General features: G+C 38.5%; 1 protein-coding gene across 8 annotated transcripts; it reads right to left on the bottom strand.

The window, feature by feature from the left end:
- Nucleotides 1–991: 991 nt before the first annotated feature.
- AP4E1 (adaptor related protein complex 4 subunit epsilon 1) lies at nt 992–20761 on the bottom strand. Of its 8 annotated transcripts, XM_069866350.1 has the most exons (22): nt 20578–20761; nt 20412–20483; nt 19588–19711; nt 17394–17467; nt 15863–15984; nt 14867–15026; nt 14190–14356; nt 13509–13582; nt 11990–12112; nt 11792–11901; nt 11361–11500; nt 10701–10813; nt 10441–10559; nt 9436–9738; nt 8755–8869; nt 8350–8485; nt 7171–7426; nt 6021–6114; nt 5554–5912; nt 3942–4126; nt 2974–3131; nt 992–2532 (listed from the first exon to the last, which is right to left on the bottom strand). In XM_069866350.1, exons 1-22 carry the CDS (start codon nt 20737–20739, stop codon nt 2372–2374), a joined length of 3327 nt encoding a protein of 1108 aa, XP_069722451.1. In that variant the 5' UTR covers nt 20740–20761; the 3' UTR covers nt 992–2371. The 8 variants fall into 8 exon arrangements, with proteins under 8 accessions (XP_069722451.1, XP_069722450.1, XP_069722453.1 ...); XM_069866349.1 differs by having other exon boundaries at nt 5554–6114; XM_069866352.1 differs by adding an exon at nt 18839–18917 and having other exon boundaries at nt 5554–6114; nt 20412–20716.
- Nucleotides 20762–25463: the final 4702 nt, after the last annotated feature.

Raw genomic sequence — 25463 nt, 5'->3', positions numbered from 1 at the left:
AATGCCTAAAATCCCATCATCGTGCAAAAGTTTGCTGCAAGCTGGCACACAGAACGCTGTTCAGATCTGAAGTGTACTCCTTCACTTTTTTCATACCTCCCACTAGACACAGGACATTTAGATCACTAAAGGACTCAAGACTTCTGCAATGTTACATTCTTCATCTCTGTTTCAATGCAAAGAGAAACAATTAGAATATAGTTTGTAATATGCAGAAATACTGCTACATCTGGTAGCAAATAATATTTAATGAGTGTCAAGCTAATTTTTTTTATGAAACTGAATTTTATTGAACTTCAAGAATGCAAAGATGGCGATAGGTTAAGACAAATATTTGCTGGACAATCTGAAAATAAAGACTGACACAGACGCAATTCCCTGCAAGCCCCAGTATGTGATGTTGAAATAAAGCTCTTCACGGCTACATATTGACAGTTTAACATCCACTACTCGTACAGTGAAAAAGGTTATAAAGAACATTACACAAACAATAGAAGACATTATTGTCTTTTGTTATTTTTAAACACTAGGACATCAAACATCTCATTGCTGAAATGGTTTAAATGCATAGGCCAGAAGCAGATGCTTCTATTATAGTTTATATGACTACAAAAGCCCAATTGCATAAAACAAGTTCGATTTACCAGCAGGGAAATTGTTTGCTGAAAATTCCAGTATAAATCAGTTTTTCACTTATAGAAACTCTCTGAAGTGCCAAGTAAACATTGAAGTATGCACAACATTAAGTATATTTACAAGTTCAGTGCACTTGAAATTCTTCAGTAAGGATGTACTGAAACAGCAATAAAAAAGGAGCTTTACTTGTATGACTGTACTTGTGATAACACAAGTGGCTTGACTTAAAAAACAATGAAAAAAAAAAATAGAAAAAACAAACAAAAAAAAACCAAAGGAAAAAAAGGAAAACAGAAACTACCAGAACGTCAACATTCTTATGATTACCTCACGAACATTTACCAAAACACCAGCAAAGTAACAGAATACTTTATTTTCCTTTACAAACAGAGCTGATCAGGTGAGAATCACTAACAGTGTAATATAACAAAGAATGTCCTTGTTAATATTGAACACACAGAAGGAGAGAATTCTGCTGTAGAATCCATTTCTACTGTGGCCAAACACCATGTACAATCATTGATATTTTAAAATAAAAGCCAGAAGCAGTTATAAATAATATTAAACAGCATTAAAGTTTTCATTTAATGTCTAAATAAATTAAGACTGCTGGATTTTCAAGACTCTGCAGTTACTCAAGGAAGAAAAGGAGACAATCTAGACAGACGTATTTATCGCATATGCTGCTCTGAATTAGATCTCTTACGCCTTACTGCAGCTCCTAGACAGGCACACACAATACAGCCACATGCGTGCAAGTCAAAGTTTTGAAGAGTCATACTGAGGCTAGAAATAAATGAAAATAAATGAAAATTTCCTCCATCCAAATGTTATATTGGCCAGATTAAATTTATAGTATCGACTGCAGAGTGATGAGCATGTCCATTAGCCACCAACTAGCCCACATGTCTGCAGCCAATTACCCCCCCAAAGAGTCATCTCAGACTTGATCCACAACTTATTTTTAAACACGCACAAAATTCAGTGACTGTCACAGACCCTTAAGGAAAGGGAACATGACTGAAACATGAGACAGGAAGAACTGCAGACAGGAACTAACCTGACGTGCTTTACATCATCCCCCATGAGGTGCCTTTAACACAATTTTGCATGCCTCCCTCCTATGAAAAACCTATGTAGACATCACCACTAAAACAGTAAAGATCATAGGAAGTGTGCTGCTACTAAAAATCTTTTAACTAGTTTCAAAACATGTATTTGCTGCTGCCTAAGTTACTTTATATAACCACCAGTACGGGTCTCGTTGCCAGCAGTGCTTAAAAATAGCTTCACAAAAATTATCAAAATAAAATCAGATGATCTTGATAACTGACCAAGTCTGACCTCCTAATGGAAAATATGATTTTGAAGAAAACATATCAAGTAGCTGCTATGAGGAATAACTGTTGGCATCTGTAAAAGCTGCATAATAAAAATAAATATTTTCAGTCATTTACAACAAAATTAAGAAATATACATTTCACATAAACAGGTTAACAATACTTCAATGGATTGCTTGTTAGACACTGTACAGTCCTGAGCATGTTTCTGCAGGTGTAATCTAGGTCACCATTCTTCCCACAAAAGTCCACATAACATACGCCAGCTGGAAGAAAACTTCTAGTACTTCTGAGAAGCAGTATCTCGATTTAGCTTTGGTAATTATCTGTGCAACTGGGCAAGTCTTTGATTTGCTTTTCACACACCAAAGAGATTAAGGCAGGCACTATTGTTATCAGGATTCCTCCATCACCTTTTGACACTGATAAAGCAAACCATCTGGAAGAGCAGAACAAGGTGACCTGAACCACAACGCCAGCATCCCTGAGTGAGTACGACAGTGCAGCAGACAGGGCACAGATGGAAGCAGCTGGCAGGCCAGTATCCCCTCATTACCTTAAAACAGAGGCCACAGAGAAAACGAAGTAACAATTAACAACAGCTACAGTATAGTTCACAAAATACACATCTGCCAAATTCCACTTCCGTTGTTCTCTTCTACTTTTATCCCTACTTCTCTAACACATCACTAAAAATCATGCCTCCTGCATGCAATTCCAGACTCAATTTGTCATATTAGCTTCATTCCCATCTTTTTGTCCTGTCCAAAGCTCTTTGCAGTGCAACAGTTTGCTCCCTTGTAAAATTCACTGTTTGCTGTACACCTACACATTTAAACTTACCTTTACATATGTCCCTGAGTAAGGCAAATAAAATTCATAGGACAACACTCCTAGATGTTCCCTGTCTTCAACTGTAAGATTCCTCCTTCCATGCACTTATTTACCTGGGACAAATTATAGGTTGTAAGCAATCTTACAGTATACTTTTACTCACCTATAATATCAACAATATGGAGTTTCAGCTTCTGCTGCAGTATATTCAGAGCTGCTGAAAGGGAATCTTGAGTCGATGACATTTTTATATTTTGTTTCACATCATTGGAAATGGATAACCACAGCTTCCCAAAGTCTTCTGTATTCATTTCCATTGGCCTAAAAATAAGTTTACCACATATCTTGGCAAAATAAGATACATTATTCAGAATATATTCAGTATCCCCAAAAAAATCCTATCTGGAAGCAACTGGACAAAAGAGCAAGCAATAAGCAAATACAGGTTAAGCAAACGCCTCCTCTTCCCTGCTTAACATTTAAGAGAAGTTTCTATTCCTCATTTTAGAACTAAATTCTAAAAAATACATTACTCTGCATAAAAGAAAGAATAAATTGAATGGTCTTGGGATATTTGAAAGAGACAGAACTTCAATGAGAGGTAGGCTTTACTATGGAAAACTGTGGATTTCACTATAAAACAAAGAAGTCTATTGGGAAAAGAACACTTAGCTTTTTCTACTCCTAAATCAAATGAAGTGTTCAAAAATGAACAGAACGAGCTTTCTTCTTCCCCTGCAAAAGCTGTCAGCCTTTTCATATAACGTATGGGTCTCTGTACTCAGATCACTTATTCCATTTTGATGTGTTTATATCGTGCCATATTTTAAACCAGCATGCCCTCCTGTTCACTCACTTCTGTTCGCCTCCTCAAAAGCACATTCTGTAGTTCAGGACTATTCTAACCTGCACCTACTGTCCATATACTCACTGGGTTTGTACTTCTTCCTGGAACTTTGCCCCTTTAAGTGTATAAATAACGATTTACTATCTTTAATAGTCATCTCAATTAGATTAAAATTAGCTGCTCAAGATGAAGCCTTATTTTCATAATCAATCCCAAATCATCCTATTCTTGTCTAATACTTCTAAGTAGACAAGTTTCTAAAAACTGCAGCTTATTTTATTTACCTGATGAAGTCCAACAATGATAAAGCTATTGAAAATTCAAGGCGAGTTTCTACATCTGACTGGTAGCTAACAGAGCCAGAAAGAATTCCCTGCGCACAGATTTTGTCCATCCACACACATTTCTTGCAATGTTCCACACTCTGAGCTTCAATCGCAGGAAACTGGTAAGTGGCACTCTCCAAAATCTGTGTAAGTTTTGAAAGAAATACAAAATAAGTCCTGTTGTCAAGTTCTATAAGGGGTTACAATACAGCTGTAAAATTGCATACACACCTCTTAATCCGATTTTTCTTGGACTATTTGTCAAGTGAACAGAGCTATCATTTCTCAGCTCTCATCGAGAATAAATCAATCACTAACTTCTATAAAAAATGTATGGCAAATTATAACACTGGAGAAATCAATCTCCTTCTGTGAGTTGGCTCCCCCTCCCCCCTCTAATTATTGCTCAAAGAGACAAAGAACAGATGACCAAGAATCTGAATTCTGTAGTTCAGTCCCACAATCAACTAATAAACAAGAGCACATAAAATGCTGCATGCACCAAGCTATATGCTGAAAGCAAGAAGTTGAGAAATCCCCAATAACAAGGATCATTTCAAGACTACTCAGCAGTCCCTGGCCTTTCCAAAAAAAAAGTAGCAACATATTCTACTTGTGGTAGTGATCCGTGTGGAAGCTTAAATGAATTACAAGGTAAAACTAGACATGAGATGCTCACTTTCCATCAACGCCTTCACAGGTTTGATTCAAGCCAGAAGTGGGAAGGAGGGAGACTTCATAACCAACTAGCAGTTCCTTGATTAAGTCAATTTCTAGAAGAAGCATCCTGCTTGATTCTCTTTTTCCAGTTATGATTTTGAATGTCTTTGAGGTTTCATAACTTTGTGCTTCTTTCAGCAAAATCCACGGTCACGCTGACAGGCAACTCCTAAACAGCTTCCCAATTACTTAAGTGAATTTCAATCAATACTTTTACCAACCATAGTTAAATCTCAGATGTAGCCAATGCCATAAAAAACACTGACCAACACCTCTGCAACACGAACTGAACATGTAAGAACAAGAATTGAAATAGGACCGATGCCTTCAAAAAAAACCAAAACCACACAAAACTTGAGCAAGCTTACACAACTTTATGTGAAAGAAGGAACTACATCGTCTGCCTATCAGATAAACGAATGAATGCACGAGTCCAGTACTGACACCCAGACAAAACAAGCTCCATGGTGATTTCTTTCACAACTCAAGTCATAGCATCCTAAGCATAACTGGTTAGGTTTGCCTTCAGTCTTAAGACACCAGGAAAAAGCCGAATTCAGAACTGAAAAAATCATATGTATATATTAAACGGAGGCAAGCAGCAGGAAATGAAACCAAGGTGAATTAAAAAGTGAGAGGCTAACTTTTACACCAAGCGACACTAAGTTTAGTACCAGGATTTCTTTCATTACACTTCAGGATGTGTTATAGTCATACCACAGGTTTTAAGGAAACGATTTGGAGAAAAAGGCACGGCTATTACATTAAACCAAATATTGCATCGTTAAAGGCAAATAAAAAGCAAGAATATTCCAGTGAATTTCAAATATAATCAAAGAAAGTCTCTTACCTGAAAGTGTTCTGATTCTTCAAACACTAAGTTCACAGCATCAAGTGCAGAAGTGGTTTTATTTGAAACAAAAACAGTGAGCAACAGAGAGTCACCCGTCCACACTTTACACAAATATAGAGCTAAGGCATCGCTCTGACAAAGTTCCACTAGTTCAGAGTGAGTGAGCTCTTCTAGCTCTTCTGGTAAGGAAGGTACCAATAGTGTTTTACTGGCACTTGCACACTGAGCACTTGGAGAAGGCTGAAAAATTTCAATATTACTATCAGCAAACAAAGATGATTGTGACAGTCTGTCATCCACCTCACATTTTTTTAGGGACTGAGGTGTTTCAAACGCTAAATTATCTTCTGGAATATCTGAAGAACACAAGGAGGGCTTCCTTAACCTTGTGTGTATATCTCCCTCATAGTCTTCCATATTAATAGGTACTGTATCAAGTAAGGGACCAAAATCTGAGGCAGCACTATTTTGGAAGTCTGACACCTCCTCACTATTTTGAGTTTCATTTATCTTAGATTTTCTTTTGGAATTCTGAGTAGTAGTGTCTGCTCTTCCCATCTGAAAAGGAAACAGAAAAAAAAACAAAAAAAAAACAGATTGTGAAGTTTCTAGCAACCAGCTGTGTCGCTGTTAACAGCATGGAACAGAGTGAGCAAGGACAAATAATGACCAAGGAATCAATTCGGACACAATGCAAATAGATTCCAAACATTTTAATGGCTACAGGAACAGGCTTTTGTTCGTTTTGTTTCTTACAGGGTACTGTATTAGCCAGTAATGACTGTATTAGCCAAGAATGACTCTAGATTCTCAGAAATATGAGCTAAAAGTTCCCATTAAAAAAGCAAGAACCTGTAAACATTTTCTGGTTAAAGCACTGATAAATGCCGAGATTTGAGCTGGCTAATATGATAATGCCAGTCTTAAAAAGATCACCTAATGATATATTCTTTAATGTTCTGCATGTTACGATACATAAATAAAAAATGGTCTTGACATAGTGTCAAGCTCTATCCTTACTGCCAAACAAGTACCAACAGCTCTTCAAAGTTGGTCCAAGGATGCCAAATTAGTTAAGGAAATCAGACTAAAACTTGAAGCATAACACGTAAACAGACAGACATTCTAGTTACCTAATCAGGTCTGCTCCTGAGGCTGCTTGATTAACAGCCAACTCACTTCAAGTTCTTTACAAGTTATCAGATCACAAAAGTAATTTTCAATAGTTTTTCAATGACTCAGGATTTTTTTTGCAGTATTGGGTTTGTGTGGCAAGGCCTGTGGTGGCAGGGGAGCTACAAGGATGGTTTCTGCAAGAAGCTGCTAGAAGTTTCCCTTACGTCTGATAGGGCCAATACCAATAGGCCCCAAGGCAAACCCGGTGCTGGCCACAGCCAAGCCAGTCAGCTACGGTGGTAGCACCTCTAGGATAACGTGGGGGTTAAATAAATAAGAGCTTTTGTAGGCACCTGGTGTCCAGCCAGGGCCAACCCACCACACTTGCCTAGCTTTACCACAACACTAATTCAACCTCCACTTACATATAAATATCTGTAATTGTAAATAAGGCAATATATAAACTTTCATCTGGTAAGTCACAAAAGAACCACTTACCAGGCTGACACCAGCATTTGATCCTAGCCCAATAAACAAACTCGATGCTAACTGCTGCTTCTCTTTGTCTTCCTCGGAGAAGCTGGCACCTTGATCAGACCGCGACACAGTGGTATCACCCCCTCTTGTTGCTAATAAGCTGCCACAAGAATCAGTTTGTGGCTCAATTTCTTTCCCTAATTTGTTTTCTTTCTTTGGAAGATAGCCTTCTTTTCCCCATAGCTTGCGCACTCCCTCAAGTTTCAGAGTATTCGTCCTAAAAAGGGAAACAAAACAAAGCAGGATCAACTACATGAACATCACATTCATAAAAATATGCCAACACTCTAAACATCACTCACAACTTTGGTGCTTTGACAGACACAGTGAGTAGCAGAATATAAACAAGCACTTTGCCATCTGCATGAAGTTCTATGTTAGTAATGTCACTCATTACTTTTAGAACATACTGCTAATGCAAAATTTGGACTAGGCTAGATAGTCCTAAGTGTAGGCCTATGCAGGCCTACATAAGAGTCTGAAAATTAGAAGAGAACCAGAAAGTACTTTCATTTCTTATGGAAACGGTTCATGTTCTCGGACACCCTGAACTCTTGCAGAGTTTAATCCAACAAACACAGGTTAAATGCTGCAACTCATACAGCAAAAAGCCTCACTCAAATTTTCTTACACAAACTGGTTAGAGAATTTGAAAAAGCTTCCAAGGTTTCCTGCAAACCAATCTATCACAGTACAAATGAAGTTCTTAATTTGTATGAAATTATGGATACTGAATTTATTTTTAGTGTTCTAAAGGAGTATCTTATACTGTGAATCTTAGGCACACTTTTATCTAAAAAAGTTTACTTAAAAGGCACAGTGCTGTAAGCCAATCAAAAGTAAAGGTAGCCTGTAAGAAAAAGAAAGAAGCCAAAGAAAAAAGACTTGACTGTGTAATCAGCAGGTAATCCTGCCCAGATTTAAAAGCATTAACTATCAGTTAATCTGTACTTTGTGAAGAAAATCAAAAAACAGTCTGACTGCATTAGCTTTTTTCCTACTTATTTCAAAGAGGCCATCCTGAATTTCTTCTTACATGATAAATACAGTTGAACTTGGAAAATTCTATTTTAGTTCCACGTAATGAAGAAGAAAAGATGAACAGAAGTTTAAGGGTACTTAATTTCAAACACAACTCACTCTTTATGCCCTGTTTCAGCACTATTACCAGACGTATCAGAACCAAAAGATAAACCAGTGGGGGACTGTCTGCCCGTGATGCCAGAGGAGGACACACTTGAAGCAAATGACAATCCATAAGGTTCAAAATTCAGAGCTGCAAGACAGACAGAATCTTAGAATGATAATGACACATAAAAAGGTAAGCAGCAAACTATTTTTTGAAATTAAATATATTTTACTGCTGCACTTCTCAGGCTTCCATTCAGGATCCTATCCTCATTCAAAATGGATGTCTACAGACAAAAGATGTATTAAGACTCAGGTAAAACTACGTTAAGAGATAGTATTAACACTTAGATTTTTCGTTAATACTTTCCAGGTAATTGACCAGCTATTTAATAAATCCAGTAAAATAACAGTCACCTTTTTCCTGAGAAAGTTTCTCCTCTTGTCTCTGGTGATGAGTCTTATATGGTGCTGCACCACGACCAAGTCCCTCGGCCACAAACCCATCCAGAAAAGATAAGGAAGCATCTACCTACACAGAATTAAGGTAGAGTGAGAAAGTAATGAAAATATTTTCTAATCACGAGCCATATGTTACCAGAAGAATTTGTAATCAGGATCTTCTGTTACACATCTCCCATATCTACTAGTAAAGCTGCTGTATTAACAGAAATTGTTAAGTAAGTATATTCAAATGGACTTTGAGCTAAAGACTTGTAACTTAAGTCATCCACTATTGATTTTGTCCAAGCAAGAAGGGGGGAAAAAAAAAAAAGCACAGTGGAGTTTTCCCAAAGTAGCCGACCATTCCGTTTTATGAAAATACTGAATTCAAAAACCTCAGCAATATCAGTAATATTTTCCATCATTTATTATGGACATTTCAGTATCAAGATCTTTATCTTCTTTATCTTTCATATAGAACATAAAGATTCATCACATACGCCTGAAAAAGTATGTTTCTGAAAACTCACTTTAAAGCAGACTAATGACTGGCACTGAAACTGTCAAATATCACTCATTTGGAAAACGCTTTAGCAAAATACTCAATCTCTTAAACTATAAAGAAGCTCATGAAGAACACACACTGTGTCTTACCACCATGTCGTTGCAACTAGCATCGAATGGAAGCAAGCTTTTCATCACTGCTTTGTCTTCACACAGATGCTTCAATTCAAAGGCATATTGTCTCATGCAAGTATCTAGAGAGTTGCTGAATTCTTGGATTAGTTTGTCAACTGTTTTTGAAGAGGAAGTACGTGATGCTATCTTGGTGACTGCAGCCATTATCCATGCTTTAGTTTCAGAAGTAACAAAAGATTTCTTCAGCAGGCTGTGTAGCTTTGTCAAAATAGCTTCTGGATCAATATCTGCAACAAGACTGGAATATTCCCCCAACACCTATTCACAGAGAACAGACAAAATACACATTTAGTCACACAAAGCAATGTTTTCAGGTTTGGAATTAGAATGTAGTACTAAATAACACAATAAAATCCACCTCACATTCAAGGAAAAAGTATTTGAACATGTTCTAAATCAGAACACAAAATGGTAACAAAATAAATGTCAAAGGTTTGAAATTATCTTTGCTTTTACCCCAGATGACTCCAACTTTTAGATTCTTAAAAATCAAATAACTGTCTTGAAAAGAAAGCTAAACCTAGCAATTAGGTCCTTAGAAAACATGATTTGCTCTTACTGCAGCCTCTTCCTTGGGTGGAAGCTGAAGCTTACCCAGGCTCCACACAATAACTGCATCGCAGACAGCCAGTCACCTGCCAAGGCTAAAAATGCATTTCACAACCATGTGTCTGTCTGCCTGCTCTCAGCAGGCAAACAGACACATGCAGATTCTAATCTATTCCCATAGTCATTTGCCTTAAAGGGAGAAAGTCAGATTTTCCACAAGCTATGATAAGTTAAGTAGTCCTCAGGCACCAAAAGAAGCCACTAAATATAGCTTTCAGCATATTGCTTTGACTTCAATTAAAAATAGAATATTAATGACCAAAACCAAAATAGTTAAAAATATTTATTAAAAACAACCACCTTTGACAGTTTCCTCATACCTCTGTATTCAATTTTGACCGTCTACCTTACCCAACTCATAACTTGAAGGAATTTCTGTGAATACAGTGCACCTTCCTCTTCGAGTAACGTTAAATAAGACTGCACTGCATACATCCGCAGCTGAACATCTTCTTTTCCATCATCAAATCCTAGATACAGAAAATAATATATACTTTGCCTGAAATGCAAATAAAGCCTCCCATCAAATATTTCAAAGTGTGTTTTAAGAGAAAATGCCAGATGATTAAGGAACATGTCTAATCCTTCAGAGCATTTGAGGAGTTACTCACCTTCAGCCAATAGCCTCAGAAAGTTGTTTGGGATATCATGATGTACAACATCACCTCCAACTGAAAAGACAGCATTCATCGTTTGGATGAACCACTCATTGTCAGGGGCATACCTGTCCACATGTTAAGGAATGGCATGCTAAGGCATAACTTTCTTTTTTCGCACTCTTCCTACTGAAATAAATTCTCCACAAATAATCTACTTATCTTGCTCCCCTCAATAAGCTGGGAGTCTCATGGTCAAATATCAGCTCAGTAAAACTAAAGAGAAAAATATTCCAGTATCTTTTATAAAGTGTTCCCTGTAAACTTTATGAAAGCTGATGGTCAGGTAGTTAAACAATCCTTTCTTTTATTTCTATGCGTTATTCTTGAAGTCCATATATCAACAAAGAATTCAGTGATAGGAAACACACTCCCACAATTACAGAACAGCACTTAATGTAGCACTAAGGTATCTCTCTCCATGCAGCAGTGTTAAGACTTCTAAGTTTAAATTTAAAAACACAAGGTTTTAATGCTAAACTCCAAAGCCAAAAAAACGTATTTTGAGTGCTGTTATTTTCTCTCAGCAAACTACAAGAAATATCGTGGTCATTTTACTACGCATTTCTTCTGCTCACTCCAGAGTTTCATAAAAAAAAAAAAAAAAAAGGATATTTCTCAGCTAGTTCTGCTATTTTGCCAACTAAATTGATGATAGCATATTCTTCTTTGCTTTCTTTTAAGTAGTCGAGCATCTTCTGAACTATGACAACTACATTCTGTCCATTTGTAATTCTATAGAGAAGCTCTAAAGTCTGAAAGAGAAAGCAAAAAAATCTATTTAACTGGATGCGATGACTCCAAACAGGAAGCAGGCAAACAGAAACATTTTAGTATGATACCGAACTGAGCAACTGACTGTACTTGGCAAGTCTTTGATGAAATACACTGCTTACCCACATAGCTTGTCACGTTAATATTGTTCATAACTGCTCTATCACAATAACCGAGACATAATACACCTTTTACGCTACTCATTTTAAAACCCTATTATCCATCTTAAAAATTAACTTAATCTTATCTTTAATGTTTAAAAAGTCACTGACCTCCCTTTTAATAATAGGATCTGGATGGTCCAGGCATTCGATTATTGTCATCTGGTGCTGGAGAGCCAGATTGGGATCCTGCTGGACAACATAGGCCAGTGCCTTTATACCTAGAAGACAAGGGATTGGAAATGACCTAAACAATGTGTACTACTACGATCAAATTTAAAACTTCTTAATGAAATCAGGTATCCTTACCTAAGTACTTCAAATTAATTTTGGGTGACAAAACAAATTTTCCAATGCACTTGGCAGCCTTTTCAAGCAGTTCAGATTTGGGATGAATGGTATAAATCGTTTGGACACATTCAAACAAGATAGCTGCAGGATGAGAGGGGAAAGGACGTGTCATTGATGCATATTACATACTTCTATGATGCAAAAATGTTCAAAAAGCAAACAAGCTCACTGACTGTATCAAGGAACTGCTTTATAAAAAGCTTATCGTGTGGGAACAAAAACTACATACCTAAATTCTATGCCCTTGTACAACTCTTAATAAGCTGCCCACTTTGGTCCCTTAAGTGCTTAAAACAAATTTACTGTTTAACTCTTCACAACTGCAAGTGCAAATTGTCTGTGTTATAAGGCAACGCACCTCCAAAGATCTTTCATGTTCTTGCCTAAAAGAATAGAAGCAGTAAACTGAATACACTACATATCTGACAGATGCTTCTTCATATATTACTTAATAAAAGAGAATCCTTCCCCAGACCTTCTCTTTTTAGTGGAAGTGAAGCTTAGTCATTGCTTTACAAAACATGTAGCAAGCAGGCATTAGACATACAGAGCTCTGTGCCATGTTTCTTGGGTTTTTTCCCCCTCAGTCCTGTGCTGTTCTAAAAAAAGTCTCAATTTTCTTTCCATTCCATTGTACTTCAACAACATCTACGGGTCTTTACTTCAACAACTAATTAATGGGGAGGTTAGGTTCTTGTAATAGTGAACCAGCTCTCAATGTAGGGTTCTAGAACATCAGATCTAGGTATTTGGGAAGATATTAATGTCTGGTGAGAGGAAGGCAAAGAAAAATCCAAATAAATTGCTCATCTTTTTATTAGAAAAACTTCACGGCACTATTATTCCTTTCACTTTGTTCTAGCAACAAAAACAGTTTTCTTTGATCAGAAGAAAATGGTACTAAGATTTTTCTATAATGTTCGAGAAATTTTAAATTGAGATGTGTGTCAAACATCTTTCCAGAGGCATCACTACCACTGAGCTGTGGAGGTGTATTTTCTATTAACTGTGGCCAGACGAAAAGTCCTACGCAGCTGTAAAGAACTGATGCTGTCGCTCTTGCACGCTTTTTATTGCCTTTCTAAAGGCTGCAAAAGGAAGACTTCAGCCTTTCTAACAATCATGGGTGCACACCTTGGATTTTTCTTTTACATTTATTTCAGCTCAAGGAACATTCAGTGAGATCTTTCACGGAGAAGCTGTCCTTTTCTATTTAAGGACAAGTACAATACAAACATAGGACAGAGGCTTTTCAGTAACAGTTTCCCAGTAAAAAAATGTATTACTTCAATGATAAAAAACTGCACTGCATAACAATGTATCACTTGTTTCACAATTTACTAGTCATACACTTAAGAATACAGTTGTATATTAAGAATATAATTAAATTTTTCAGAAGTACTGCATATTTTAGCACCAACAACTCACATCTTCAATTTTTCAAACACTTATAACTACACAAAATAATCTCACTCACCATATGTGATATTATGATTTAACTCTGCTCTTCTTAAAGATTCATCTAGAACATCATACATCAATTCACTTGCCCTGTTTAACAAGAAAAAAAATATTTAGAATTATTTGCAGCACTAACAAGCGTGTAGTATTATTTTGCCATACAGCTCAAACACTAGGATTGAAATCTGTAACACAAATGGTTATATCCACAGATTCACTTTAACACAGAAGAGCTCAGTAATGTGTTTCTAAACAGCATCTAACAAGATGTTCGCAGCTTTCAGAAGAAACATTTACCATATCACAAGAATAAAAACACTTCCCATACTGCTTGTGTAAAAAAATAAAACAAACAGGAAAAGGATCTCGGACAAAATGAAACCACTTTTTAAAGTACCTTTACTATGGATTTTCAGTTATTTGCTAACCGAGTTGCAGAAGTCCCAGCAAAAATATATTTCAAGGGTATTTCACAATCATCAATTGTTTAGCCAATCTAGAAGCTAAGAAACTAATTTTGCAGTTTACAAAGTGTCTGCACACCATATTGGCTAATAAGAAATGTTGTTCAACACTGAAATCCTTTTCTTAAAAAAATAAAATGAAACAAAAACCCCAAAACCGAAAGCTATCTGTGAGGTCATGACTGCATTCTTTGTAGCTTCAAAATATTAATTACAGAGAAAGACCTGGTTACCTTGGATCATCTTTTCCTAACAGCCCCAATATTCTTAAAAGCTGAATTTGTAACCATGGTGCTGGCACACTGTGATAGTTGAAATCAACAGGGAGCTTTCCTCCCACTACCTGCTTTAGGATGGTTACAAAACTCCCCGTCAAGTCCTTGTATCCAGATGAGTTTTCCTACATAATGAAAAAGAAATACAATTCAAATATTTTGATACAGCAGCTCTAAAGTAAAAATGATCCACAAATGCAGTAAGATCAAAATATCTACACTGATGGTTTCATTTCTTTAAATCAAACTTCTTCTCTCACACCCCAACACTTGTAAGCTCTTCACTTTGTATCTATGCTATTTTCTCACCTGCTTGCAAAGGGAGTGAATGTAACTTGAAGGCAACAGTAAAAAAACAAATTACAAATTCCAGCAAACTCTTTAATACACACAGAAGTTAGATCCTCTAGCTAGGGTGCCAATGATGCTGAGCAGTTGGATCATGCAGGAAGTGGATCTGTCAAGCTAAAAGAAGAGCCAGCACAAAAAACCATAACAGATAGCCATGATCATGTAAATTAACCTGCTTCACAAGTAAGTTTTTTCTGCACAACTTCCATACAATACATTGCATATTTAAAATTAAAACAAGTATATAAAAAGCTCCTAAGTTGTGCTTCTAATTCTTTACCTACCTTAATCATTTGAAGATAAATAGGCAGAGAAGCAGCCATGACTCCAGCATCCCGGTCACATAAGGCTTTTCGGAACTTATCATGAATATGCTGAACTTGGTTAGGAGCAATAAGATAGAATTTATATAAAGCTTGAACAGCTTTTCTTCGGATAATTTCCCTGAAGACAAATGAGATTTGCACAAAACAAATGAAGTTACTTGTGTATTTCAAGCACTTGACTTAACAAAACAATTTCTACATTTCATTTCTCCAGCAATGTAAAACTATGGGGCCAGCCATCAGAACATCATGATTGCAGAAAGATGAGTACACAATTTATCTGTTTGATAACAAATGACTTTGTAAATACGATCAAACTAAGGAAGTGACATAGCAGGCTTGTGTAGTCAGGCTTGGTGTTAGACTGACATTCATTGCCATCAAATAAGCAATGAAACTGCTAATCTGTTCTGGTCACATGCACAGCTCTAAAAAATACCCGTCTAGAAGTTACTGAGTCAGCTGATTCTGCAGTTCCCTTTCTAATCAACACAATATTTACGTTATCTTCCGAGTACAGGATATTATAAATTAAGAATCAAACAATTCAAGAGTATTGGTACCTGCATGTACACTTTCAGCAAAGTTTGTATAAAGAGCTTTGTAAAACAAAAGTATCAGTGAAGTACTCAAGAATCTCAGCCTATTTCTCCACTTACTCTACAAAAACATCTTCATACATATACTTCTTAAAAGGACTCCAGCAGATAAATTCAGTTACATTTACCCACCAAAAAAACTGATCACGAAAATAATTAATACCTATCCAATACTCAGTCAAGATTGCAAGTAAAAAAGATAAGAATCCAAGAGAAAAACTCAGAGGAACAATTTCTGAAGGTAATGATTATAAAGACCAACTCAGAGAAAAAACACCAATTTACTAAAAACACCTTTAAAATTAAGACATTCAACCACACAAGGCCACTTGAAATTCTGTAAATGAATACGTACTTAGAATGCTGGAGCTTGTCTTCTATTAGGGGAAGAACAGCTGGAATCATCTCCCGTGGAAAGATCTGGCTGACAACAGTTAATGCCATGCACACCTCTACTAGATTAGTGCTCTGTAAGTCCTGTTACAATCATTGAAATAAGACAGTCAATTTTCATTTAGACTCCTAAATTGTGTCCAGGCATACCCCAAATCTTTCACAAGCAGGCTGGAACTAGCCCACCTACACCAACCACCCTGCTGTCAGCCATTCTTTCATCTGCTCATATTCGAGAAGTGTCAGGTCTCATCAAGCTAATCAACTTCTCTTCTTCTCATATACAAGAAGGGGGAACATGCAGCTCCTCACATTTGTGTTACAGAACTACATTCATATTTTAAACGCATGCAAGATTAACACACAGAGCTACAATCAATGTTTGTTTACTGAAATAGTTTGACAACTGCAAAACTATTCTGAGTCCCCTGTTGGATCAGTGGGATGAGCTACTTCCCACAGAATTCAACAGTATTCTCTCTAGTGCCCAGAGAATTAAAAGAAAACAAGAAAGAAAAAAAGAGCAAGCTCAATAATACTGCCAGTTACAAATCTGTACACTAAAATAAGACATTACCTACTCCCTAAGAAGAGAATTCAAGTTACACGTAACATTCTACAAAAGAAAGAATAAAAATTCACAACCTATCCCAAAATATGACTAAAAATAGTGGTTATAGCTCACTGTAGCCTTAAAACAAAGGAAAAAAGATGGATGAATTCATGAAATACAAGACTGGAATTACTTTTCAAAATGAAACAACTAAGATTTCCAGCTTGCACCATCAATCGCTCTGGTAATTTTTCCCAGACAGGTTTTCAGTGCTCATTCTGGTTTAGTTCTTTGTGGACTCGTATTTTTTACTTCTTTCTGTATCCTTACTAGTTTCAAGTGAGACTTTTGAAGATTATGAAAAGTTATCATCACAACAGCAAAATGAGCATCACTTTCAGGCTATAATTCACGTAACTGTAGTACAAAAGTAATCATTATGCAGAAGGAGTTGTTTTAAGTCACAACTGCTCCATGTAAGAGGCAGTAATACAGAAGATGACACCTGTGAAATATTCTTAGGTAACAGATTTTCAGTGTCATTCCAAAGCACGTTTCCATTTACTCTCAACATTATCAAAAGAACTCAAAGAAGCCAACAGGTACTTGCTGGCAGCTAAATGCAGCTGTTTACATCGAAATATGCATGCACAACTCCTCCTGGAGTTGAGAATGTATATAAGTCATACATTTTATAAAGGATATTTCATGTTAAATCTCCTTTGAAAGAAGTTTTTAGAATACAGCTTCAACAACAGGCCTGCCAAAATTAAATTAAAAAGCCAGGGAAAGTAATTTCAAATTTTCATTGCTAACCAAAGAAACAGCAGCTTTAAGAGAGCAAGATAAAACTAATCAATACATAGCTTAGATGCGTGACATAAAAAAGGAAGAATTGGTCCAAGTTTAGTTTACCTCCAGACCTCCAAAAACACTGTACCTTCACAACTGTGTTCACGAGTAGAAGCAGCAGTTCATGGTTTTCATGTAGAAATAAAGAAACTGCCAAATAACCTATAAAAGAAAATAGCCTCCATTACTACTTTCAAGCAACAAGCAACTTCAAGATAGAAAGCTTGAGACTGTCCATAACACAGGAAGTTAATTCAGTTTAAAAACCCAACACTCCCCGCACACACACTTTTGGATCATAGTTACTTGTGTCTTAAGTATCAAACTTTCTTTTTAATTATGGGTAAACCAGTTAAATTTAGGTCGCAGTAAAGCTCAATAAATAACAGCTAAGAATTCATAAGATGCAAGAAATAAGACACATTACAATACTGTTACAGCTAAAGCGCAGCCAAGAGCACCATGAGAAGTCATTTCCTGGAAAACTTATACCTTCTCTACACAGGCACAAGTATATTCCTTCTAGACTACATAACAACACACTTATAGCTGTTTCTCTTTTTTAAAAAAATAAAGTTCCATTTCAAATAAGACTGCATATTCAACTCGGAATACAGAAGTAAATTCACCATCCTGTGCCAGAAAATCCCTCATTCTTTCTTAATAAGGAAACAATTCCAGAACCCCAGAAAAGAAATGTGCCAGAAAGCTTTTTCCTCAAGACTCCTCTTCTTTTTTAAACTGAACTACCTGAAGGGGAAATGGGGGGAAGCAAAAAGTGTGTGCCACAACTCAAAACAATACGTGTATCACAGAGGTAGATCTTAAAAAAAGTCTTGGTTCATCTGAGGCTTTGGGATCAAAGCAAACAACTTTGATACAAATAACTGTATTGCCTAGGCTATCAGACTGATCTATCCACTTGTGAAACCGTGGACATGACCAGCTCAGCACAACTGCAGAAATGTAGTTCGCTGTCATCCATGGAAGCACAGTGGGTAAAAGCACAACTCAGCTTCACTGGATCAGCTCTGTGCTTCCTCAGTACAGAGCTGGGTATATTGCACCAAGAACAGGCAAGGTCACCCTCATACATAACTACAGAACAACAACAAAAACCCCAAATCCACACAGTCCTGATAACAAACTTTGATCTGGTAAAATGGTAAGGGGACTTTGGGTGCAGAGGACTTTAAGCCATCTACATTTAAAAAAAAAAACAAAGTGCTGCTTCACCAAAGCCTTCTCAAAAAGAGCCTTAATATGAAAAGGTCTCAGATCGATTAATAACAAGACACACAGTGGTTCTTGATACAATGTTTTCTTTTCTGGTCACAATGTTTTCTTCAAAGCAGCTTACCACCTACCCTCCCAGGTTTGGTGAAAAGTGAATTTCTTAATCCCTAGCAGGGTACCTGTCCACTGGCTTTCACTACTCAGGGATAAAGCAACTTTACATCATCACTTGTAACACATTCTTAGAAAATCCAATACTCGAGTGGATGATCCAGATGAAATTCAAACAAAGGATACCAAACAAGCATATCCCGCAAGACACTGCCTTCCTTCTGTGTATGCAGACATAGTATTGCTTGGAGTTAAACCATTTTCTCTGCAAACAAGAAGAAATGTCTTCACTTGGCAGTTGAACCAGCAACTGCAAGGAAATTGTCCAGATGAGACAGACTGACAGCTAATTCAAATTAAATCTACAGGAAACAAGTTAACAACCACATTGGCAGGGAAGGAAACATCAAAGAAATCTGAAAAAGCCTTTCAGACATCCTCAGGAACTTCTACACCTGTGCTATAAGCATCTCTCTACTTGCCTCATTTCCTACAACAGTTTGTATACTAAAAATCCTTAAAAAAATAAACCAGTAAATATTTCTTTGACAAACGTCTGACATGAACATATTTGTCAATCTCTTACTACAGTGCTTGAAAAAAAAAAAAACCCAGGTCCTGACAGAAATTCATTTTCAGCTTGACATGTTTTTTAATAAAAAAGTTTCTCTAAATTATGTGGGTTTGTGCTGCAATTCCAAACAACTGATGATTTCAAACAAATTAATTTCTTATGCCTTCTGTTCTACAAGCAGATACAGAGCAGCTCACAAAGAAGGGATTTAGCTATTTCTAGAGAAAAGTGAGATTCTATGAAACAAGATCAAGAAAGTAGAACATTTAAATTAAGTTGTACTTTTACATATATTATAAACCCTGAGAAACTTCTAAAAAAGTCTGAGAATATTATTAAGGCTACAGTTCCACTGACATACCAACTCTCTTCTCCAAAAGATTTCCTTGCTGTGCAAGCTTGATTGCATGGATATATCCAAAGGAAGACTCGTATCCCAGCATTTCACAATAGATGAGTCTCACCATACATTCTTTCATCAGTCTCTGAAATACCAAATAATAAATTACTAAGAATTTTAAGTCAGACATGTTTTATGCTCTTTGTACAAACAGTACCAGTCCACAAACCACGTTACTGGATGGAAGCAGCTCATCACCAAGCATCACAAAACAAAGACACAGACTCCAAGATGGAGCAGTGGGAGGATTTGTAAGTGCTTATGGGAGATATTTAGACTGGACATTAGGAAAAAATTCTTCACAGAAAGGGTCATTGGGCACTGGCAGAGGGTGCCCAGGGAGGGGGTTGAGTCACCTTCCCTGGAGGCGTTTAAGGGATGGGTGGACAAGGTGCTAAGGGACATGGTTTAGTGATTAACAGGAATGGTTGGACTCGATGATCCGGTGGGTCTCTTCCAACCTGGTTATTCTATGATTCTATGATATTATTCCTAAAGTGTGAGTAGAAATTTGTAGAGTGGCCTCAGCCGAGAGGCTGCTGGAGGGGAGGCTGCCCTGTGGCTGTGGGGCTTATTTCAGAAACCGAAGGGCAGGCTCTGGGCACCATCCTGTCACAGTTCTCATCGCACAGAATCAGCGCCCTCACTGTTTTACCCGCGCTGCAAAGCTCCCGGCACCTTTCCATGCCGGCGACCGAGCCCCTGCCCCACAGGCCCCCCGAGCTCTCTCCAGCTCAGCTCTGCCCCCATCCTCTGCCCCGCCGGGCACCGCTCACAGCACTTACAAGCGTGGTGCTGGGGGCAGACACTGTTGCTTTCAAACTGGCCAGTTCCTGCTGGATCAGTTTCTCTTCTTCCTAAAAAAAAGATGAAGAAAGAAGGAAGCGGGCGGAGGAGTAAAGGCCGGCCCGCTCGCTCCCACGCCCGGCCCGGCTCTCCCGCGGCCCGTACATGCTTGGAGCCGAGCGCCGTGATGCTCCGGATGAGGCTCCCGAGCCGCGAGGTGGACGAAACCCTGCCGGGCCCGACGGGTCCCCCCGGCCCGGCGCCCAGTTCCTGCTGCCCGAGCAGCCGGGGCAGCGCGCTCAGGGTCCGCTCCACCACGTCGCTCATTCCGCGGCCTCGGCCCGCAACACCCGCCCCGCCGCTCCCGGGCCCCGGCCCCGCGCCGCGACCGGAAGCACCGCCCCTCCCGCCCACTTCCGGTAACACCCACTTCCGGGGCCGCCCCGGAACCCCGGGGGCTGCGAGGCGCGGGGCGGTCACCGCCCTGTGGGCTGCGGGTTCGAACCCCGCGGGAGCCGCGCTTGCTCCGTGCCCGGTGCGGCTCCCTGCCCCGAGCGGCCTGTCCTGCCCTGGTGGGGCGGGAGGTGGAGCTGAGTGTTACCACGGGAGCTTTTAGTGCTAAGAACCATCAGCATAAAAGCCCAACCTCTCCAATGCTCTGTGACAAAATGGAATCAAAGAATAGTTTGGGTTGGAAGGGACTTCAAAGATCCACCAGTTCCACCCCCTGCCATGGGCAGGGACACCTCCCACCAGCCCAGGCTGCCCAAGGCCCATCCAACCTGGCCTTGAACACCTCCAGGGATGGGGCAGCCACAGCTTCCCTGGGCAACCTGGGCCAGGGCCTCCCCACCCTCATGGTGAAGAAATTCCTCCTTATATCTAGTCTAAATCTGCCCCTCTCCAGTTCATACCCATTGCCCCTCGTCCTGTCACCACAAGCCTTTGTGAACAGCCCCTCCCCAGCTTTCTTGTAGCCCCTTCAGGTACTGGAAAGTCACTCTAAGGTCTCCTCAGAGCCTTCTCCAGGCTGAACAACCCCAACTCTCTCAGCCTGTCCTCGTATGGGAGCTGCTCCAGCCCTCGGATCATCCTTTATCGTGTTTTTTAACAGAATTGTTTTTCTCTCACAGTTTTTCCTGCAAACAAGTGAAAAGCATAGCGCTACTTATATGTGTGAGTCAACAGTCTTGCTAAAGACATAAGACAAATAAATACTATATGTAGTTTTGGATGCTTAATTCCATTTTAAAACCCATGTATGTCTTTTTTTTTGGTTATAGATATTTTTCTGAAACAAAATTACTTCACATTTTCTGGTTTGCATTTCAGTTCAAAAGTAATTTATTTTTCTAGAAAGTGTGGGGAAGAAACTGAAGTAATCCCTTCTGAGCTATGTGTTTCCTAGGAAAAAAGTATCCCTCCACCTCCAACATAGAATCATAGAATAACCAGGTTGGACGAGACTCACCGGATCATGGAGTCCAACCATTCCCATCAACCACTAACCCGTGTCCCTCAGCACCTCGTCCACCCATCCCTTAAACTCCTCCAGGGAAGGTGAATCAACCCCCTCCCTGGGCAGCCTCTGCCAGTGCCCAATGACCCTTTCTGTGAAAATTTTTTTCTGTCTGGTTAGAAAATCATGCTAAAGTTTGAAGCATGACTTACTATCAGAAAAAAAAAAAAGGAACAAACTGAGGTCAGTAGCTTTAGAGTGTTAAAAGTTGGCATTTCCTTGAGGCTAATTTGAAATATTTGAACTGGCATTCTTTGTAGCTCGTTTTATGAAATGAATCGTTTAGAACATCTCAGTTAAGAATTGTTCATATAAAGACATGATATTATGTTGTAGATGCTAGAAAAGCTTGGAAGCTTTGCAGACCAAAAATGTAATTTCAATAAGCATAGGAAAAGCTGCTGGTAAAGCTCATAGAACTTGAATCAATTCTCAATAGGTCTGACTTTTTTCTTTTATTGTTATTGATTGTAGGGGCTTAAGTCCTTCACTTTAGGCAGTGTACAAATAAACACTGTATGTAAACTGACTGGGAGAGTACAAACCTTCAGGCCCGTGTGTGATTGATTTCTCATACTGTTAATGATCACATTGAAATTGAGAGCACTATTCATAGTGCACATGTGCAAAATAGTGTCTTACTGTCAGATAATTACAGATAAATATAGTGCCTTGCATAAAGATCAACAGTAACTCTTTCAGCATTTTCTTTTCTTTCAAGCAGTACAATATTTATCATTTAGCATAATATAAGATACAGTAGAAAAAGCAAATCCACAAGAGGATGAAATGTCTAAACTATCTAGGCATAAACTTGGCAAGGTGGGTTGTTTGTTTTTTTCTGCTTTCATCTGCCTTCTGTTTTCATCAGCTAGATTAAAAACCTTGAAGTGTGGTTATAAAACAGCTATAAAAATAGCACAGAAAGGCTGCATTTCAGTTATTTCTCTAGGCTCTGTATCAACTGCACTCACCACAATAAAAAAACATTCTAATTGCCATTCCTGTAAGCTCTCCTTGGCATCTGACAGGCAAGCGGTATTCTTTCTGGCTCATGAACCATCACTGTAAATAAATAGTTCTAGAATAGAAAATGGGTTGCTTGTGGGTGAGCCAAAATAGAATCCAAAATAGAAGAGCTTATGCTCCTCACCGTTTTGTCTCTGACTGAGAAGAGCAGTGTGTAGTATTAGACGATGTAACTGATGCCAAATGAAAACAGAGATGTCGTGAGGAACAAAGGCAGCATTTTACCGAGTCATTTTCCTACAATGATTAAACATATTTTGTCACAGCTAGCAGAAATTGTGTATTATCTGTCATGTGTCACACAAGCTTACCAGTGCGCTAGCCAAGAGTACTGGGCCAACTGTGCAAAACCAGAGCATGGGATTTCAGGTGTGCTCTGTGCTGGCCAGTTACAGCAAGCGTCTGTGCGTGCATCACCTCTGTCAACGTCTTTATGAAGGGGAAATGGTTCGTGCCCAAAGTGTTAGGATTGGTTTTCCTGGCACGTTTTTCTTCATTTACAATGTCAAGCACTAGAGTGGTTACTGCAGTCATGGTCTCTTGATGACGGCAGGTTTTGAGTTCTTTTCTCACCTCATCATCAGTCCCAGCCCCTAAAGAGACCTTCTGCGTAATTTCTTGGCCCTGGTCAAGCAGGAGGTGATTTGACACTGGTAAAATAACAAATGGCTTGGAATTGGGGAAAAGTACAGAAAAGATGTCCTGTAAATATGAGTATTTATCGCATCACCAGAAGTATATTGTGTAAAATAAACACATTTGAAGACAATTAGACATATCACTCTACACAAAAAGCCATGTGTAGACGTATCACATAAATAGGTGTATTTTTAATCAGCAACTTCTTTACACTAATGTCACCCGTTAAAGTTTCTTTTCCAATCTTACTGCTTTACAGCTATCTTGATTCTAGCATGTTTAAAATACATCTCTTGCTTTTGTATTGTATGGTGACTTTTGTCTGAATGACTAAATGTGTGAGGTGCATGTTTACAATGTCACGCAGGCAATGTTCAGTTGGTCTAGAGGTAAATATCAGGAAGCATAAGTGAAGAGAAATTGCACATTATTTTGAACATTGAGAACAGTAGGTAGGCAATGGACTGTTGAATTAATACAAATCTGGGTTAGAATATCAATCCGCAATGAAGTAAGAATTTATCTTTTCAGTTTTCTGTACCAGTAACACTCTGTAGTTTTGAGGTTCCTGTTGAGGTGTATATATGTCCTGAAGATGGCAGGAGCTTATTGTGGAAGCTGTTTGACTTTTGGTTTTCTAAAGTGGGGGGAGGTTCTGTTTAATATAATAATTTTCCTTGTAGGTTATCAGGCAATATGTAAATAAGGCTATTTTGTTCTTATATATAACTATGCTCAAAAGGTTTTTATGCAAAATATCCTATAATTCCTAACTCTGTTACAGCTCCAAGAATAGGAGCCCGACTATAGGTAAAGATTCCGGGGTTATCAGTGATTTTCTGAACATTATTTTCACTGCTCTGGATCTGTGGATCATAGGCAAGTTGATTTAGAGAAGTAAGAATGATGTAAACTAGGGCATCAGATTTTATCGAATTTTCATCTAAATTATATGGAAAGGCTTGAGTTTTAAATACAGAGGTTGCTAACACGGAAGAAATAGAAATTGTAATTTTTTTAGTGCTTGTGGTCCAATGAATTATCATTCTCCTACTATTCTGTGTTCTTCCCATCTTAAGCTATAATAATATTATACCTTGATAAGAGATTGAACAGTTCCACTGTGTTCCTGGCTTTCACTTGTAAAAACATTGATCCTCCTTATCTCGTCAGGCAGTTTTCAGGTATTTTGGTTTAGCACTTAGCAAGCATTGAGGTTTCTAATGTTAAAGGTTTCCATCCGCCCCCGGAGGGCACTCATTTATGACTACAAAATAACGAGGTCTCATTTGAAGAAAAAACGCTGCGATTGATCTCCCATTTTAAAGGTAGGTCGCATAGTTCTGAAAGGAGCTACCGCTGCAATCCTTTGTTCTGCCATAAAGCGGTGAAAATGTCTTCCTGTGATCCCTGGGGATTTGTTGCCGTTCTGTGTCTGCAAGGGCTAAATTTTAATTTAGGGAAATGGCCAGAATGGACAGAAATGTCATTTGCTTTGATTGATTCTCATTTTTTATGAGTACTATGCGCTATAATTTTTTTTTAAGTCTTCTCTTTGTAGAAAAGAGAACTATTGAGGGCTGTGTGTTAAACAGCAATAAATGATTCACAAACCTCCTCCACGGGGCCCAACCGCCCTGTCGCAGCGCATGAAGCATGTGCCACCCCCCTCGGAGTTGACCCCCAACCGGCACCTGTGGGGCGAGCGGCTCAGGGGTGCCGGAAGCCCATTCCCAGCATTGATCATAGAATCATAGAATCATAGAATCATAGAATAACCAGGTTGGAAGAGACCCACCGGATCATCGAGTCCAACCGTTCCCATCAATCACTAACCCATGTCCCTCAGCACCTCATCCACCCG

The sequence above is a fragment of the Phaenicophaeus curvirostris genome, chromosome 12 (genome assembly GCF_032191515.1).
Source record: "Phaenicophaeus curvirostris isolate KB17595 chromosome 12, BPBGC_Pcur_1.0, whole genome shotgun sequence".
Classification (NCBI taxonomy): domain Eukaryota; kingdom Metazoa; phylum Chordata; class Aves; order Cuculiformes; family Cuculidae; genus Phaenicophaeus; species Phaenicophaeus curvirostris.
This window is presented reverse-complemented; position numbering and strand designations above follow the sequence as displayed.